Source organism: Gavia stellata, chromosome 4, assembly GCF_030936135.1.
Source record: "Gavia stellata isolate bGavSte3 chromosome 4, bGavSte3.hap2, whole genome shotgun sequence".
Lineage (NCBI taxonomy): Eukaryota > Metazoa > Chordata > Aves > Gaviiformes > Gaviidae > Gavia > Gavia stellata.
The window spans coordinates 75,370,786-75,390,312 of record NC_082597.1 but is presented as its reverse complement, the minus strand read 5'-3'; the positions used below and the strand labels follow the sequence as shown (position 1 = coordinate 75,390,312).

Here is a 19,527-nt window from a genome sequence, read left to right as displayed (position 1 = left end):
AAATGCAAACATTCTATTTTTATTAAAGCGAAATAAGTTCTTTATTCTCTCGTGGCTAAACCACTTGGTCATATTTATTGTTAGTTATGTTCAAAATTACTAACCTGAATGGAACTGAGACCCTTTTAGGTCAGAAGGGGAGGGTGGGGGGGAAGTATTTTTCAATTTCAAGTCATGCTTTAAAAAAACCAAAACCAAAAAACCCCAAAACACATCTCCCCAAAAAATACCCACAGCCCAACCAAACAAGTAACCTTAAATATACTATCATCTCAGCTTCTCATACTGTCAACCAGAACTCAGAGGTGTAACTACAAAAGTCAGAACCTTCGTTATACTGGGGGTGGTCCATTGTGTTGAAGTCCTGTGTACGGCCACAACAGTTGCTGTAGTGAAGTCCAGGAGTCCCCAGTTCCTACAGGTGCTGCATCTGCTGGTCTTTGCAGAGACAGCCCAGTGAGGAAGCTTGTAAGAGCAGCAAGCAGTACCAGGATGGAAACAGAAACCCAGAGAGTTTTGTTAGCGTTGGAAAAGGAAGTCTTGAAATGGGATGCCCACGATGACATTAAATTGCACCTGCACAGAAGAGCAAGTCATAGAGTGGTTCAGTTTTTCTTCAAAACTTGGAAGCCCTCCACCCACCCCCACTCTCCCACCCCAAAAAACCCTAAAGCAAACCAAACCTTACAAACAAACATACAGATCCTTAACTACCAGAAGTGGCAAGGTCATTACTCTATTGGGAGCTATGTACAGTGGTAGCTTGTGTTCTGGGTTTAATCTGCAGTCTTCAGTAATCAAGTTCTTGATAAGCTATTTAGGTGATTGACCTGAGCCACAAGCCCATTTCAGCCACCCATGCTCCCCGTACCACACTACGTTTCTGAAAAGGATTCACAAAAGCTGCCTTGCAGATCATCATAAGTGCTGGCCTTATGTTTTATTGTTTCCTAGGGCTTTAGTGCCTTCCTTGAGGTTAGGGAGAAGTCTTACCCTCACTGACTATTCAAATCCTAGGCCTCTTATGACATTGGGTACCTCCATCCTTTATCAAACAATAAAAAAATGAAATTATATTTCTTCTTGCTGTCTTCTCAGTTTTACACACTAGCATAGTTGTCTTGTCTCCCCCTTGATCAGGAATGGTCACAGTGTAGGATATTCATATGGAATAAACAGTTTCTCTGCAGAGGCAGGGGCTTCCAAGGGATACTTGTTTAGGACAGCACTCTCTTCCTCAACTTGAGATATTCAGAGAAATTAGAATAGTCTGGAGTTAGTCTTGATAACTACTTGTGTGCCAAAGCTGCTGTTAAATTTTGCACAGGCCTCAAATCCTTGATCATTTTTACAAGAGTACATATTAGCATAACCTAGTAGCCTAGTTATAACAGCTGTCACAGAGTAACCAAAAGAGGTGGGACCATAGCATGAGGCTCCTCTTTAGTTCACCATTTAGGATTAGTAAAGAATCCCTGGTGGTGTGAGCTTCTGGCACCTGAAATTATTCATACCCTGTTGGTTTGTCGAAGAAGTCAGCATTAACAACCAAACCAAAGCTACAGCTTTGCTTCCTCTTCCCATGTCCACCACCCAAACCATTGCTTTACCTCATGATGATGTGAGAAAACTTACGCTGACTCTAGGTTCCATTTTGATGAATATTTTCCTTTTTCAGAGATGCTTTCCTTCCTGGATGGTTCTTCTTGTACTTCAGCAGGTGATTCCAACTGCTCATTTCTGTAAGCAAGCATCAACAATTCCAAAGCTTTTCCATTAAGCATTCAATTTGGCAGAGCTCACAATAGCTTGACTTTATAGCCCTGATCAGGTGGTGGATAGTTAAGAGTTCATTAAAAACAAACCAACAAACCCTGCACACACACCTCAGAGGAGGTTGCAGTTGAACTTACTTTGTTTCAGAATGTTCATCTTCATACTCTGTCCAGGAATATGTGCTAATGAACCGCTGTAGTGAAGGACGCTTCTCATTCTGCTTTGCTCCTAGCCGCCCCCTGTCATATTTTAAACAAAATTTGCTTTAATTTCCCCATCAGATATATAGCAGGAAATTAGAAATTCAGCAGCAGTCTACTCATTTGGGTAGGCCTTAGACAAATAAGTTTCAAAATTAGTTGCCTGGAATTAGGTTTTTTAAAAAAAAAAATACACACACCAAAAACCAGATCCATCAATGTCAGCTGCCTAGTTTTCATATTTATGTTCTAATGCAGAAAGTTGAGTGAATTTTTTAAAGCTCTCAACCCTTAATAAAATAATAAATAAAAAAAGAAGAGCTTAAAATTTAGCCACAAAGGCTCATTTACCTATTGAAGCATGTGTAACTAATGTGAAAGATGTAGCCTAAACATTATTATACCTCAAGATGCTCCATAAGCTGCTTAATACAGGCACAGTTCGAGTTGAAAATATTTAACCCTATTCAAAGACAAGCCCAAGTAAATTTACCAACTGCTTGATCTCCTGTTGAATTTGTCACTCCGTTCATCTCCATCAGGTTCATGGAATTGGGCCTAGAGAAGAAGTGTGATGCACTTACTGCATTGGCATTTTCGTGCTTCAGCCCAGCCAGTTTTGAGAAGGTAAAGCGCCTCACCACCTGGGAACCCTTACTTACCAGCGGCAACCCAATACCTGCATTTCCAGCACTCCTAGGCAATGTTGCAATGCTAACTCTTCGTAGGGATGATGATGGCTATACAAATAAGAGGCATTACTGACTCTATCAAGGAATGACTGGGTTACTCACCAATCACATAAAATACCATCTGTTTTTATACAAACTGTATAAAAAAAATAGATGCTGATACTTAGCTCAAAGTTACACACAAATATCAAGTCATAAGCACAGCCCAAACCATATTCTTTAAAAGCAGCATCTTTCCACTTTAACTGCTTTTTCCACCTCTAAGCATCTCAAGGGAGGCTATTTACACAGCTTCCAGCAAAATACCAAAATTGAAGGCATCTAAATTCTCCTAATGGTGCTCACAGGAATTCCTACAGTCAATTTGGATTGCTTCCATCTGTTTTTTTCATCTCTCTGTGAGCTAAACCCTTCTTCTATAACCTCGATGAGAGAACCATACATGAACAATATTTCTTAACCACTGCATGAGAACACAGCCATTTCAGCTTCTGTGAACACTTCATCTTCTAAGTGGGACCACATGCAGTTCCCTCGGGCTGATGCGGGTAATTGAAAAAAATATATCCTCATGTTTGATGACATCAGCCCACATTTGAAACAGAAAACCACCAAGTCAAGCATGTAGCAGAGCACCAGCACATGACAAAGCAAAGAAAAAACACAAACACACACACTTGAAATTTCATGTTAGGCTGCAAGGACCATTACCTTAAAGTTAAAAGAATTTGGCAGCTTTTTATTCGTAGATTCATCTGTGAAGAGATCAAACATCAGAGAGGCTTATAGGAATGCAGTTAGCTTTATTTGCAACTAAAGGTCTGACTTTTTGCAGTATCTGTTTAAATGAAGAGTGTATCAGAATACTCTCAGAAAGCAGAAATAAGATTTCGGGAAAGAGCTTTCTATTTCATTAGGTAAGTTCATAATATTCACACGTTATACATCCTCTACAAGCATCAATTTCTGTTGCTGTCATTAAATGTATTCTTCTATTATTGAGGCAGCGTCCTATTACAGGACAATCTTTTACAGTTAGGAAGGAATAGCCAGTGATTCAGAAGGCTCCTGCGAGGATTTTACCAGTGTGTAAGGCTGCCCTTTTGGTTTTTAAAATACATGCTCTATTTTTCAGAAGAATTTAATACTTCTCCTGGCAAAGCCACAAGTGCACAGTGCCATCTGGAAACCTAACCACTGTACCATCTGCTTAGGGGGGGAAATTCAGAGCACCTGCACTTAAGGAGTCTGTAATTTATATTTACAAAAAAGCATCAAGCATTTGTAAAGAGCAGTCAGAGCTCAGCTACCTAGAAATAGGTACTGGGAATACTCCAGTGTGAGTGAGCACCCAAATTTACTGCTCACAAGGATCAAGATTATCATCACCACTGCATACAATGTGCTTTTCTAAAGGCCAGAACATTACTACATACTTGCAATGTTTCCCCCCACCCCGAGATTCATGACAGTTTACATACACATCTAATTTCAGAGAGTTGTTTCTAATACTGTTAGTAAATTGCTAATTTTTCCTCTATTTTTAGGAAAGGAGATACAACGGTCACATAACGCCTCCACCTGAGATGTCGAGCTACAATTAGATAAGGGTCTACCTGGCAGGTGCTAGAAGGAAAGGAGGAAAGATGAAGCAGCTTTTCTTATTTACCTCGATCTCCAAGAGAACTAAAAGATCTCTCGTTCTGGATCAGGACCTGTTTCAGCTCCTCAAGTTCTGCATGTTCTTTTGCGTACATGCGCTTCAGGTTTTCCACATGTTGAATCATTACTTCCACAGCCTTGCTAACACGGCTCTCCTAACAGAGTGAGTGCAACAGCAGTAAGAAAAAGAAGTGGCTCTTTGAGGAACTGTATCATGTTTAGATTTTAAGACTTTTTTTTTTAAAACCCCTTAACCATCTACTCTCATCTTGCATCACTGTGATACAACATTCTCTCATTTTTGTCCACCCTTTCAAAGTTTCACTACAACCCATCTCTCAACACATGTCCAAGTTACATAGGTCTCACTTTTCCAGTGATTACTCTTATCCTAACATAAATTAGTCTTCATCTTTCGAGCCCTTACAACTCCTCCTCATCTTTCTCTAATCTACAGTCTCAGCTGTCACCACGCATTCGCTTGTATTGCCAAGTCGTATTTTCATGCTGTTCATTGGCATTGTACACAATTACACATAACATTTGAGCAGGCCTTTGTAAATTTCCATAGATTAGCTTATTAGCTGCCCTTTCCGTAAGACAGAGAATTACCATTAGAACATCAAGACTATTGTTATCACATTACATTCTTGTGCTGTCTACATCCCTCTGATGCAAAGTTCTTTTTTGTATTTTTGCTTGTTTGTTTTTTGTTTTAATCTGTTGTTTGGTTTTGCACAATGCTAGTGCAATGTAGCTGCTCTCACTGTGCCTGGGATTCCTTATAACACCACAAACAGGGACCTGAGAAGAGAAATCCAGGACCAAGCTGTACTGGTCAGTCTGCATTACATACACGAGACTCTCATATCTAATTGTGGAATCAGAAGCCTAGCAAACAGATACTGCTATCCCTTTACATCTAGAAGCTTTTAACTTAGTACAAAATACATTTACATGGGAATGGTTACCTGATTAATAGCTCCCAACATCTCTGCTCTACTGGCGACTCGGGCTGCATACTGGCTAAGGAACTGCAAGCTTTTCTGCAGCTTCTTAATGATCTCCTGCGCTTGGTTGTCTTCGTCACACAAAGGAACTAAAGCCTAAGAGGCATATTGGTAAGAAAACCAGTGTGAGCTATTAGTAGAGAAAGAAGGGTGAACCCAACTGAGGGGCTGTGTTCAGGTTCACAGAGTCACAAGATCAGCATCCAACATCCTTGATCAGTGTAGCTTGATACAGACCTCCAGTGGGCAGAGACTTCAGCTTACCTAGCATAAAATCAGTTGAAGACAGGGGTTCTTGCCTGACACCTGTGCAACAGAAAAACTACCCACTGCCTGAGCACACAGTACACTCAGATGAAGGCTACACCTCAAATGCTAAGTCTCTCATTTTTCAAGTGCATCATTTAAGAACTTCATTCAGATTTGCTTATAGTGTATCACACACACACACAAATCCCCAAAAAACCCAAAACGTATTGAGAGACACTTTCACAACCATTCATCCCATCCACTCTATGAGCCTTAGCCAACACTAACCTCTAACATCTTTAGAGCATTTGTGATCTCCTTTTTCAAATTTTCTTCAGCCAAGTCTCGGGACCTTTCTTCAAGCCTCACTCTCTTGTCCAAGGTAAACAAGTCACATTTAAAACCTAAAGACAACCTCAGAAATTCAGCCTGTTGTGGGAGAGGAAAAGATTTCAGAACAATGAAAGTGATGCTGAAGATTTTAAAGTGGATTTGGATACTGACATGACATTTGGGACTATACTCCACGAACAAAGAAAAGAAGAAAAGAGAAAGAGAAAGCAAACAGGGCCTTTCTGCAAAGCCAGTCTTTCCCATCTGCAGCGATGGGGGAAATAATCTGTAGCCAGAATAGGTGATATCTTGGCAGCACACAGTGTGCCATCTGTGTCTTTTGACAAAACTGTCTTAAATCAGCACATTCTGCCTGGGAGGAGGTCACAGCTATGCTCCTTCAAGCTTGCAAACAAATGTTTTCGTAGGGACAAGCCTTTTGTTCAGTTTTATAGATTGCCACCTTTTCCCATCCTATCCCTTCCAAAATTCCCATTGGGATTGGAAAGACAGATTTCAGAAGCCACCTTATAGAAATACATCCAGTTTAAACTACTCAGCATCATTCTTTTATGTAGGACTAGATATCAATCAGGGCTCCTCTACAAGATCTTTCAGTTGTCTGAGATACTTAAGGATACAAGCAGACGAGACTTACCTCCACTTCTTTCTCATTAGGAGAGTCACTGTAGGATAAGAAGAAGCGATCATGTAACAGACTGCAGCTTTAAATTCATACCAGCAGTTGATCATTGAAAGTCAAAACACTTACGGCTCATTTTGCTTTGATTTATCTCCTTTAATGCCACCTGCAGTGGGTGAACTCCCTGAGAAAAGAGAAAAAAAAGTTCTCAAACAAAAGTGAAAAAACAGCCTCACAAAAACAGCTTGTGAAAGTCTTTTAGGGTCCAACAGAAGGCACTGGTAAAGATTTCCACTGCTAAGCTCTTGCCAGTAAAACCAATTTTTGTACCTCAGAGTACATTAGGGTTAGTGTCAGTAAGACACCACAGTACTGCCACTTGTATAAAGCCCCAAAAGTTAGTTGTTTAGTTGTCTTCAACTGGCATTTAATTAGTATAGTAATGGTTAACTATAGGTTTTGGTTTAAGTCCACAGCTCATAGGTTCAGGATGTTACGTGACTTACTACATCACTAACTTTTAGTGAACTCCAACAGCAAAAGGTGAGGTGATTAGAACAGTAGAGATGTCTAAGCACAGTTCAGCAGAAACTTCACGCTGCTTATCTAATTCATATTACCCCAAACTCTAGCTGGCATAAAGGATGCTGCTTTACAAATCTTTGGGCAGGCATACCAGAACTGTTTCAAATATGCCAACTCCTTTGCAAATCCTAAGAATTTTCCCCTCCTGTCTAGAGAAAGATGGAGCTAGTTAGATCAGTATCTGTAGAAATCAGAGAAGCAGATTTTACATGATAACATCTTCCCTCTCTCCACTGCTAATCCATTTTGATCTCTAACTCCGGCTACTATTCCTTAAAACAAAAGCCCCTTATAACAATTGGTGTGGGGCAGGCAGCTCTCTGCACCTCTTTACACAGCTCTTGACACGGGTGACCAACTCATGCACTCCAGTGAGTCACACAAACGTATTCAGCAAAAAGCTTTTACCTTTCCTACTGGGAACCACAGCTGGTACTTCCTCACTCTGCTCTTGATTATTTTTCTTTTCCTGGCCCACCTCCTAAAGGCATATCAGAGACTATTTATAGCAAGGGAACAGCCACACCACCACTGGAGGGGCCTGTCCCCTCCTGTAATGTTTTTCTTTATCACTGCTCAGCCAAACCAGTTCTACATTTCACTGGCACTAGGACTCTTACCGCGTCTCGCTTTAAAACATTTTGAAATGTGGTTTTGTGTTCTTCCATCATGGGGTAGAATTCCTTCTCAGTCAGATTCACTCCTGGGGAGAAACATTCCCAAAACCCAAATGTAACAAAAAGAACAAAACAAGTCTCCAACACCCAGTGTACTAGCCATGGACCAACAAGACTAAAAGAAATGGCAGCAAATGCCAGGAGAAGGCATTATGAAGGAGAGGCAGCAGCAAAGAACACTATAAAGACATAATTATCAGCACACTTCTTCCTTTATGTTTGGCTTGAAAAAAAATCCCTATTACAAGTGTTACATATCAACAAGTGAGAATATTATTCCTGGTTGTAGTTGCTTTAGTTGAAATTGAAAGAGTTACACAGCAATATTCCCTTGGATAAATAAATTTCATTATTTTGCTAAAGCACAGGTATATGTAAAAAAAAACCCCCATGCACGAACTAACAGAAGAAGTGATGAGTATTTGTAATTCTCCTCTTTCATGCTGTGGAATATCAGATGATGTCAAGACATAGATGCTACTTCAGCTGCTCTTACAGAGGAGCTTGGCATAACTGGGTTATGAAATACATACAATTGTGGTATTTCAGGAGTCCATAAGCTTCAAATATAGCCTGACACTTGGACTGTCCTTTGTACCTAAAAACTGAACTAGCAGGGTGCCAGTGGAGCCACAAAAGAACTCTCTTTGCCAGCAGATGAGTGGTAATGAACCGATAAATTCGGGTACTGATGAGGCCAGTTCAAATGCAACATAAACTTTCAAGGGCCTCAACTTAGAGAAGCTTTAAGGGAGGCAAAAATAACCTCCAGAAGGACAGCTATTAAAAAGATTTAAAAAGGAAAATATTTAAGAAACTGAAGAAAGTCTGAAAGTCACACTAATTTCTTGTGTAGCAGTAACTCTGGTAGCTATTTATACCTTTTAGAACATCTAGACTTTTTTTTCTTTTTCTGTTTACGTAGTCATACACACACACCCACACAGATGCAAGCCAAAGAAACGGCACAAGAAAAAAAACCACCACCAAACCTTCAAGTTTGAAGTGCTTTCTCTTTTCATCCTTCACATTAACAACATCCTCTGCTTAGCTCTCCCTTTTCCTGCTGATTTTTGCAGCAGCCCTATGTATCGGACCTCGCTCCCAAGTACCTTTATAAAACGTTGTGTGGTACTAGCCAAAACCACAAGTGGAGATTCATCAATGTCTCTGTTCTAATACTAGAAACACTTTCTATTCAGAGACGTACAAAAGGCAGCAGGATCTCAGACTTTAAAGCTATTTGGACTCTTTCTGACCCGTTTTGCATATCTGTTTCCTCCTTGCCAAAGGCACCTAGACCACATATGAAAATTAACTGCAGAGGCAAATTAGTAGAAAGAAAATATGCTTAAGCAAGGGGACTGAATTAGATGTCAGGAAGATAGTACTAAAGAAAGAAACAAAACCAAACAAGAAATGATGACAAAAAGTCTTATATTTAGGCAAAGGTTAAAATAATGGTTACAAACAAGCATGCACATGTATCCTGTGCTGCTTATTCAGATCAGCTTTTTTAAAAATAGCTTAAATACACTGTGTACATGTACTCCAGTTTTGTTTTGCTTTTAGTTTTTAAGTGAAAGAAGCACCATCAGCTCTGGTAAGAATAATTCTTCTGGGTGTTTATGGCTATAGCGAAAGACAGAACTATACACAAAGGCCTCTATCCTCATCTCTCTTCTTGACCCATCTCAGCTTCTTGTGTACTGAGCATCAGTTTTAAAGAAAGAAAAGCATTATTTAGCCTAGTTATGTGTCACCAAACCTTTTAAAACCACAAAAACATTCTTTTTCCCCCTCAAAATTGCCTAGGGTTTAATACCCACACAGTATTCTGCCAGCTAAGCAAGCATCAAGATTTCACTAAATTATTTCATGTTTAATAGTTGCAGTGCTGTAGGCCACCAGCCACCTGTAAGTAGGTGAAGCCTTATTCCTACTCAGTTTCAGGCAGGGTTGAGAGCACTTGCAGGCAAAAATATTTGCAAAAACCCAGAAATTCACAAGTTGTCATTAAGTTATTTTTCTTACTTAGCTTCCTCACTTCAGAGATGTGCTGGAAGCAAGCCATTTCCTCACTGCGTGAGTGCCCGTGTGCTGCAGTTGTTACTGTACCTGATACAGGACCAGCCAGATCCTTATTGTTGTTTTTCTCCATTGCTGTGGAAGTTGGCACATCTTCCCGTTTTTCATGTGAGCACTTGGGTGATTTTTCCTCCATAACAAGGCAGCCTATAATATCAGGCAACAAGAAACAGAGCTCTTACTGTTCAGTAAATGTGCAGACTTGAGCATATCCATTTCCAAGACTTTCAGTGCAAAAAGTTCACACATCTGTGCCCCAAATTAAGGGCTTACCTGTTCCTGGTGCAGTGCTTTCCAAAGAGACTGTAAGAACTTCTTGGGGTGAAGTTAAGTGATCACTGCCAAAACAAAATTCTTTCAGATACTCATCCATATTATACCACCTTGATAAAGGCTTTTAAAAGCTTGCACAAAATCTGACCTGGATGGGATCAGACTGGCTGGCAGTGTTGGCTCTGCACAGTCAACCTTAATGGAAAGTGAGAATTAGTATCAGGGAAAGAGTTGCCATGTGAGTAGAAAATTTGTATGTCAAAGTTTTAATAATTCCCCCAGCTGTGCCCAAATTATTTCAGCAGCAAAGAACTAGATAGTAAGCGCATGCAGATTTATCTGCTAGTCTAAAGTCACCCATACATACAGTATGCAGCTTAGCATGTTATCATCATTAGGAGTGATAACTATGTTTCTGCAGAAATATTATCTCAGGAATATCATACTTAGATATGTTTTTTGGTTCCTGACTTCATGTTTTGCTCCTAACGCACATTTTCAAATGACCAATGTACATGTTACCATACCACTGTTCTATTTCAATGCTGTGCATCAAGATATATCCCTTTTCAAGGTCTTGACCTCAAACCCCACAAGTGAGGTGCACAGAGCTTCACTCAGCTATAGATGTCGGACTCATTTAGGTAAAAGAAAGTGTTACTATTAACAGCTCAACCGAGCAGACGATTCAGAACACAGAAAACTTGCATGTTGCGTTGTATGTTTTAGCATATGTCTTTGAATGACACTGGTTTTCAATATTATATATAACAATTACCAAACCAGTTCAAAACGCTTCAGGCCTCCTCCTTTGTATGCAAACAGCAGAGAGGAATTCAGCAGTTAAAGGCTGGTATGTAGTTTTGCTCATGTTCCTTTAGCAGCTATAGTGCAGTTCTGGACCCAAGTTTTATCACATCACAGACAAAAACAACATGTTCTTAAGTCTTTTAATATGGCAAGGGAGATACTGAATTGGAAATATCCCTCTTCCTCATTTTCACCCTGGATATCCAGGGTGAAATGAGGAAGAGGGGTTAACTCCAGCTTGCTTACTCAATTGATAGATTGGTCTCTATGGGTGAAAATACAGGGTGAAACAGAGGTTTGAAGGGTTAAGTCGGTAATGATTTGTGATGAACTCCACCCACTGCTGAAAAGGAGTGCTGAATAGAAAAACCCCCAAGCCTATCTCCAAGCACAGAAGGTATGAGGCTAACCAGCTCTGGGTAGCTCCCTACATATCAAGTGTCCAAGAGCACTATTGAAGTGAGGGGAACACAACAGAAAAACCCTATCAGCAAGCAGTCATCTATGTTCTGATATCTTTCCTTCCCCCTCAAATATCCTCAGAGGACCCAGGAAACACAGCAAAGTTGAAAAGGAGATGACCAAAGCCCTCGGCCACTTCTGAGAGCAACCAACTGCTCCCAGCATCAGTAAGTGCCTTCTCTCTCCCCTCCACTCATCAGAGCTCGACCGCACTCGCAGAGCCTTGCCCCAGCCAGCCGGATGCTTCCTCTAATGCAAATCCAGGCTATTTTTATTCTTATTTGAATTCTCTATTAAGCTTAAGGAAGTACAGCACTGCATTTTTTTTTTGTTCAGGCCGTTAGGTCTACAAGAGTATTGGGGAAAGAGAAGGTGAAAATGAACAGCATGTTGGAATGAAAAGAAATCTAAAGGGCTTTCAAAACAAACATGCACACACCCCACACAAACAAAAAACCCCTTGCATTACCTGGCTCTGACTAAAGAAATACGTTATTCTACATGCCCTCTCCCTCCCCAGGTAATCACATAGTCAGTGGTTTCTCTTTGCAATGAAGGAAAATCCTCAATTCAGTTTTTAAAACGCCATACTGACTATTAGGATTGTGAGCTCCCATGGATTCTACAGGGTACACTCAAAGAGAAATAGCAACAACAACAAAACCCCGCATTCTAGATTTCCTAATAAAATCTGTTTGCACAGGGCATTAGAGAATAGTTCTTCTTCCTAATAAAAGGATTGTGTCAAAGAAGATCCTGCAGGACAATCCTAATCACTCCCCCCCCCTCCATTCCTTCAATTAGCACAATAATCCAAGGATTCTCTATCACAACAGACACGTTCTTGCCACAGTCTAGTATAACTCCTCCCAAACAAGCATTAAGATTTAGAAGGCCTATCATCTGTTTTTTAGACTGATATGACTTCCACATTTATAAAGCAAAACAAGTATAAAAAGCCCAGGCTTCATCTGGCTCTCACAAGAGCTCCTTTAATAAATAGCCCCTAAACTCCTGCAGTGACAATGCTTTGACAAAATAATTTGAGTTACTTACGTGTTGAAGGGCTCGATCTGCTCAAACACATCTGCAACCACAGTGCAATAATAAAAAAAACCTAGGGAGTCTTTTCCTATTAAACAAGGATATTCAAATTTTGCTGCACGTCACAGTTTTTAGAACAGATACTGGACACAGCCTGTTTGCCTTTTCTCTGGGACAAGCTTTAACACTTTAATTTTCCCCCTCTAGAATATTCACATGGAAAAATTTTTTTTAAAAAAAGCAAAAATGGAAAATGACATCTCTGAGCCCAGCTAGAGTTACAGAAAGCTCCAGAGCAATGAAGCACAGGCATTTCAAACAACTTTGCAAGGCTATGACTTTCCAGAAGGACTAGATAAAGCAAGAGCCCTTGAGATTATCTGCTTTAATGTAGCTTAAGTAGTAGCAGCACAAGCTAGGAGTTCCTCACCTGCTTTACCCCAACCAAGCAGTGTGCTGAAACCAAAGGCAGTCCCCATCACTCTTACTTTTTACCCTCACTGCACTTTCTGCCTTTATTTGCCGCTACAACTGGACCACTGCTGCACTTGCAGTTATCACACACCAGCTGGGGTTCCCTGCTCACTAGTCTTGCAAAGGTTATTTCCAGGTTCACAGAAACCACTGACAAGTATGCTTCCATCATCACCACCAACACCAATAATGGAGCTTGCAAAGCTAGTTAGAAGCCCTGCGTGGCAGGGCTGAGGTCTAGATTTCAATAGTGAGTATTGTGGCACTGAGCACAGAGCACAACTAGGTGTGCTGAGCTGCAGCTCATCTTGCTGTTGCCACAAGAAAGCCAACTGACAGCTCAAGCTGTAGATGCAGGATTCAATAAAACAGTGAAGGAATATCTGAGCACACCAGCTGAAGGAAAGTTTTCATACAGCAAAGATGTCGTTTCTCAGCTGTTACATCGTAGCTGTGGGGGAAAGCGCAGAGAAAGGCAGCATTCACAACTAAATCATCCTGTGGCTTCTTGCAGGTGAGAGTGAAATCACTCAGACTTCCCTGGCAGAACTGAGTATTACTGCAGAAACAGCACTGTCTCAAGCCTTGAAACCACATTTAAAATACTCCCCAGCTAGAAGCATGACCTAGATGCACGTGAACATCAAGACATTTGGGTCTGTAACTACAGTATTCCAGAAGTGTGCCCAAATAGAAGGGACTACCCCACAGAGAACAAGACGTCACAGTACCCTGCTGACTGATGCCAGCTCCATTCACCTTGGAGCAGGACTGATTTATAGCTGCTCAATCTAGATCTAGATATGAGAAAGGCACTAAACACTTGAACCCATTCAAAACCACCTCTTGGGCATCAGAGACAGCACTCACCTCAGTAAGTGAAGAGTCCATCATTGTAATGGAAACAGGAAGGTCTACATCAGTATAGTTACCAGCAGAGCATATTTTCCACCTGGCAATACACATTTTATTTGCATATTGCCCAAACAACAGTGAGATATATTGGCCATTTTCCTTAAGCACATAACAACTGAAGTCACCACTATCTGTATAGTCAGACAGCTGGTCTCTCAGAGAAAGACAAATTCATCACTAACATCAATCCCTCCTCCCCCGAACAGCAAGAACCACCACCAGTCCCTTCTCCCAACCTCCTCCACACTGCACAATTCTACAGAAAACCAGTGGCAAAAGCTTCAAGAGCTGCTGAGTCTTTTGCTGCAGACTGCCTGCCTCTGCATCTTCAGGAACACCCTTATCTTTTAAAATATTCACCGATAGTTAGCTAGCTTTCATAACCTTAAGTAGTTCAATCTCAATTTTAAAGATCTAAGGAGGCAGCTTGGTAAGCAAAGACCTCAGAACTCCTGCTCTAAACTGCAAAAAAAAAAAAGTGACTCCCAAAGCCAGTAGGATTTTGGCTCCTAAACAGGAGTGTCAGTTGCAAGTTAAATACTGAAAATAGACACAAGAATGCCTACATCATGCCTCAGTTCTCCAGTGTGAAATGGAAACAACATCACTGTATTTGGCTAGTGGTCATACCAACAGTTTCAGTAAAAAGTTTTAATATTACTTTTGTGAATTAGCTGACCACCTCGTGTCCAGCATTTCCTGTAAGAGATACCCTGCTGTTGAATTCAGCATGTGCTGGGGATATAGCTTTCCCTTGGAACCTGCTAGATTCCATGGACTTTTCCATACTTCACACCGAAGAGGTTATCCTACCACCTTACTTGCACCCCACTGACATCACATCTGGAGTAGACACATGTCCCAGGTCGCAGCTTTCAAGCGTGCAGCTGCCAGAGCTCTGTCCACAAGGCCGATTCCAGCTGTGCACAGAAGAGTTATTTGGGCATGAGGTTTCCAAGGTCAGAGCATCTGTTAAGAGAGACAAGTGTGAATAGTGGTGGTCATTGGCAAAGTTGCAGTTAGTCACATGTTAATTTTTGACAAAGTCTAAAATAATCAAGAAGCAGACCAATCAAATACAGATTTATAATAAGGCAGCTTCCATCTTGGTATGAAAGGGTTAGGTTACATGGCCTTAACATATTTTGTAGATGGAGAGTCTGCAGCACCTGGGGATGGGAATTTTCCATCAGTCAGGTTACAGAAACTTCCACATAGGACAGCTTTGTTGTAGTGAATTGTTTTGTGTGTTAGAGAGGGCTGGGAAATAGATCTTCCTTTTTGTGTCAATGTTTGATTGGTGCAAGCCAAGAATAGCTGCCTTATTTGTGGCTGGATCGTGGTATTACAGCAATATTTTAAGTTGGGCCACTGAAACAGCCCTTTCAGAGCAACAGTGCTCTTATAAGGAGCATGTGCAGTCAAGCAAAATCTTCTTCCATTTCCCCCAGTATGGCGTAGAATTACATTTGAGTATTTTATAGTTTGTGTGAGAATAGACACTGTTGTACTGGCTTACTCTGGAAGAAATGCTTTGTCTATAAAATCCCAAATGCACTCTGCAGTTCTGTGGCCCTGCAATGCATATGTGTCAGTGGTTGCTTTTAACATTTGTAAGGCTTGAGAGGTGCAGGGAAGTATGAACAGCTTATGAATGCAGGAAAAAATCAACAGATACAATTATTTGATTCTCAGTGGCTATGGTACCCATTAAAGTTTTTAAATCAGCACTGACCTCAGCTCAGTAGCAAAGTAGCAGGACATCGCTTGCTATCTCAGCCTGTGCCAGTCAATAGGGTGAATGAGATGAATATAACTCAAGCCCTCTCAACCCAGACTGGCAAGCATCTTGTCAGGACTATACTTGGATGTATGATTTATACCATTCCTTAAGCTTTTGGGGACTCCTGTTAGGTTGACAGGCAGCCACCTTCTCAGGCCTTTAATTGCAAGCATTAGAAACATGGTTCAGCCTCCTGGATTATATACAAAAGTAGGCTAAAGCCAACAATAGGTTTTCCACACTCTATCAGCATGTTTAGCACCAGTGATATTGTTCTCTACGACCTATCAACTCTTCCTATATTTTAGGGGAAAGACAGAAAAACATCCAACACCACCAGGTCTTACCTAGCAGAGGCGTACTATGCCAGTATGGAATATCTGAGGGCAGTGTCCTGGGAATTTCAGTGCACGAGGTGGGTCCTTTGCTCCACAGTCGTTTAGAGCAATAGAACTGCTAATTGAAAAATAGAAACTGCTGCTGTTGTTCAATCACGTTGAGTACATTAATGCCACCAACCCTCCCCACACATGCAGTTGCATCTGCATAATGTAATACTAACAGTTATACAGATACATCATCTGTTGCTTTTTTGCCTAGAAAAGCTCGCATCCTTAATGGGCAGAACAGACACAGGAAGAGATAGAATAATTCACCATTACATTTGCAACAGATGTGTTGGTTCAAGCTTGGTCTGGAACTAGATACTACAAAAGCAGGCAAGATGAGCAGGACAGGAGAGAGGAAAAAACAACAAATCCCAACCCGAAAACCAACCAAACCCTGTGAAAAACAAACAAAAACTGCTGCTGCCCCCCCCCCCCCCCAACAGACTGAGAAGAACATTCATCCAGTGTCCAGCACCTGCTACACAGGACAGGTTTCTCTCAGCAGGAGGGCAGCTCCAGCTGGGCTGCATGGAGGCAAAGCACTGTCCCCACCATCCCCTGCCCCTGAATGCACACCACTTGCTTGCTGTTTATTGCTGAAGAGGTGTCATCTGAGGATGGCTAGAGGAAACTTCTGAAGCAACACTTAAGCAACATTAGGTCAAATGCAGCTGTGTAAGTGATCAAAAATGGAAAAGAAATTTGAAGATGTAGTCTCATCTTCAGCCTCTGACCCTTATCAAAATACAATTTATCAAGTGCCTGTGTTTTGTAACAGTGACTGTTCAGAAGCAATAGGAAACTGCTTTTGCAATAACGTTTTGAATATACTTTTGTATGTGTGTGTACATGTGCATGCATGTATATATATATATATAAAAGTACATATCTCAAATTATTTGTATTGACTCTAACTCGGCAAAGTTCGTCACAAGAAAAGTTATTTATTTCTTTCAGGTCATGAAAAAAATGAGAACAAACAGAATTAGTGTCACATTTTAACAGGCTCTGCAATGGTCATAGCAAATACACTTACCTTCCCTTTTACCGGCTCAGCTGATGTGGGCAGCAGACTGTAGTTAGATTCTAATTCTGCATAGCACTGTTGCAATTGAGAAATAGTTTAAGGCAGGCAGATGTAGAAGACAAAAAAAAAAAAAAAAAGTAAAAAAGGTAAAAAAAAGGAACACTACTACTGATTATGAACAAAATTGAATTTTATCTAATTGAACTATTTTCAGCTATCGGGAAAACTACGCAGTTGTTTCTCCTTGCTACTTTCAGCCCTTAATTCTGCAGACCTTTATGCACAAATACAAGTTTTATTCACACGCAACTAGTCCACAGTTTTGATTCTACTCCTCTGATGCCTGTGTTACAGCCTAGGATACATTTTAGGATCTTCTGTTTGTCTTTATCAATACCTTGTTATTCTATGCTAAATCCAGACTGTTCAGACCCTGAGTTATAGCGTTCCTTACTAGAGCTGGTTGGGAAAAAAGTCCTCCCACAATATCTCCCCCTCCACCCCCTTCCAAACTTGAAGAAAGTATTTTTATTCAAAGCAAAGTACTCCAGAGCTATATAATTTCCAACATATTTCCACAGAGGGGTACAAAGGTAATAACTGTTTCACTGCCTATTCCAATGCCTGGGTACTGAGAAATATTTTGTTACACAAGATTTTAAATGTTTGTTTTCAAGACTATCTGCCAAAGAGAGGGCTGATTGTGGGGGACAAATCACATCAATGCATCAGGGAAAGCTTCCCTCAGCCCCATTTGATATGATCACCAGCAGTTGTTTACAGTGAAGACCAACACCACACCTGTAAGTTCTAGCCCATTTTTTCCAGAAGGCTGAAGAAGGAAAATAATGATGTGCAGATCAGGTCACGCAGTTTACTGCCTCCACAGTTGTGTACATGTTAGAAATGAAAAAAACAGATGCTACTAAATTACTTCCACCAGAGCACCTCCTGTGCAAGCCTATCTTTTCTTCTCCCACCAGACAAGCATCATACCTGACACAGCAATTCACAGAGTCGCCTTTGAAGCAGTTCCCATCTTAGTGTATTAACAGTTGCTATGAAGAGACATTTACAAGTCTTACAGGGTTCCTTACAATTTGATAACAAGCAGTCAGATATCATAGTGTCTTTAAACCTGACTACTGCCTATCACAAACCCACTGCACTTTGCTTTAGTCTTGTTATACCTACAACAGTTTTTCACGGGAAGGAGAATTTTAAAAGTGCATTTTGTTTTGCAAGTTCCAGAAAACACTGGGTACTTTTTCTTCCCTGTGGTTACATTTCCCCTTGCTATAAAGGGGGGGAATGTTTGCCCACATCATCAGCATTAAGGTGCCACGGTTCCCTGTAGAAATGGATGACTCCATTACAACTTGTTGGAAGAGAAGCATTTGTCCTTCCAATTTGACATCCTGTACAGAAGTTTTAAAGTCAATGGGCTTTACATTATACTTAGAAACATTCTTTGTTCAAGTTTGGTAAAGCCAGGGCCTGCCTCTCTGGTGACTTCTACCTTGATATAAGTCTATAATAGCTTTTATACCACAGCTAATAATGGGGGGGGGGGGGGGGGGGGGCAGGGAAGGAGAGGGGAGAGTTCATTAGCACCATCACCTTAGTGCCCAGGCAAAAATTGAAGGCAGGTCTCAGTAGCTCATTCAGCTTTTTCACTGGATGAGGGCTGTAGCAATTAGTGGCAAGGCATGATTGGACATCTGAAACATAGGAGCTGTGCCAGGCTGACTTAGGTTGAAGTAGCTTCCTTGGCCAACAGGTTCCCTCATTTCATGCGGTTTGGGGGGAAATAGGGGAATGGAGTGGGTAGGTAGGTGGGGAAGAGACTACAACCCAGCTCTTCAGTCAGAAGGGGCACTAGACCTGCCTGATTTTCTGCAGGAACCAATATAACGTATTGTCCTCCCCCACTCCCATCCTTGTTTGTTAGTCCCGTTCTTCATAACACCTTGCAACTTCTGTACACATTTAGCAGTTTATTTCTTTTTATCTACAAGAAAGAGATTTCTGCAAACTACCTGGAGTCATATAAGCCAAAGTCTCAGCCATTTCCAGGGTGGTGGTGTTTTCTGGGGGTTTGTTTGGTTGGGTTTTTGGTTGTTTTTTTTTGTTTGTTTGTTTGTTTTGGGGTTTTTGAGTCACAGTGGCACCAGTCTTTTCCACATGTCTGAGGTTCTCTCTCTTTTCGTTTACTCTAACTCACTTTGCGGAAGAGCTTTGTCTATTCAGAGCTGGGAAATGACATGCTATTTCCATTGTTATGCCTCTCACTAAAAAACCAACCCCACAGTTTGAAGGAAGTAGTAAGCATGAAAGCAACATGAGCACACACACACACGTGAACAATGCCAAAATATTGGTCAGAAGTCAGCAAGCACAGTCTGGAGCTCCTTCTGCCACATCAGTGCATAACA

The 19,527-nt window shown here is 41.0% G+C and overlaps 1 protein-coding gene across 1 annotated transcript in view; it reads right to left on the bottom strand.

Moving 5' to 3' along the window:
* Positions 1-322: 322 nt before the first annotated feature.
* The window catches only part of IRAG2 (inositol 1,4,5-triphosphate receptor associated 2), a 39,161-nt gene continuing 19,956 nt past the window's right edge, over positions 323-19,527 (bottom strand). Inside the window, exons 19-39 of the mRNA XM_059817040.1 lie at positions 18,089-18,150; positions 17,102-17,167; positions 16,024-16,132; positions 14,715-14,862; positions 13,849-13,930; positions 10,337-10,383; positions 10,189-10,253; positions 9,946-10,062; positions 7,771-7,853; positions 7,559-7,631; positions 6,695-6,749; positions 6,581-6,608; positions 5,878-6,018; positions 5,302-5,436; positions 4,338-4,485; positions 3,380-3,423; positions 2,639-2,716; positions 2,470-2,534; positions 1,914-2,015; positions 1,636-1,740; positions 323-576 (exon numbers count right to left, since the gene is read on the bottom strand). Of these exons, the coding sequence (XP_059673023.1) occupies positions 333-576; positions 1,636-1,740; positions 1,914-2,015; positions 2,470-2,534; positions 2,639-2,716; positions 3,380-3,423; positions 4,338-4,485; positions 5,302-5,436; positions 5,878-6,018; positions 6,581-6,608; positions 6,695-6,749; positions 7,559-7,631; positions 7,771-7,853; positions 9,946-10,062; positions 10,189-10,253; positions 10,337-10,383; positions 13,849-13,930; positions 14,715-14,862; positions 16,024-16,132; positions 17,102-17,167; positions 18,089-18,150 (1,997 nt within the window). The 3' untranslated portion in view covers positions 323-332. The remainder of the gene's footprint in view (positions 577-1,635; positions 1,741-1,913; positions 2,016-2,469; positions 2,535-2,638; positions 2,717-3,379; positions 3,424-4,337; positions 4,486-5,301; positions 5,437-5,877; positions 6,019-6,580; positions 6,609-6,694; positions 6,750-7,558; positions 7,632-7,770; positions 7,854-9,945; positions 10,063-10,188; positions 10,254-10,336; positions 10,384-13,848; positions 13,931-14,714; positions 14,863-16,023; positions 16,133-17,101; positions 17,168-18,088; positions 18,151-19,527) is intronic.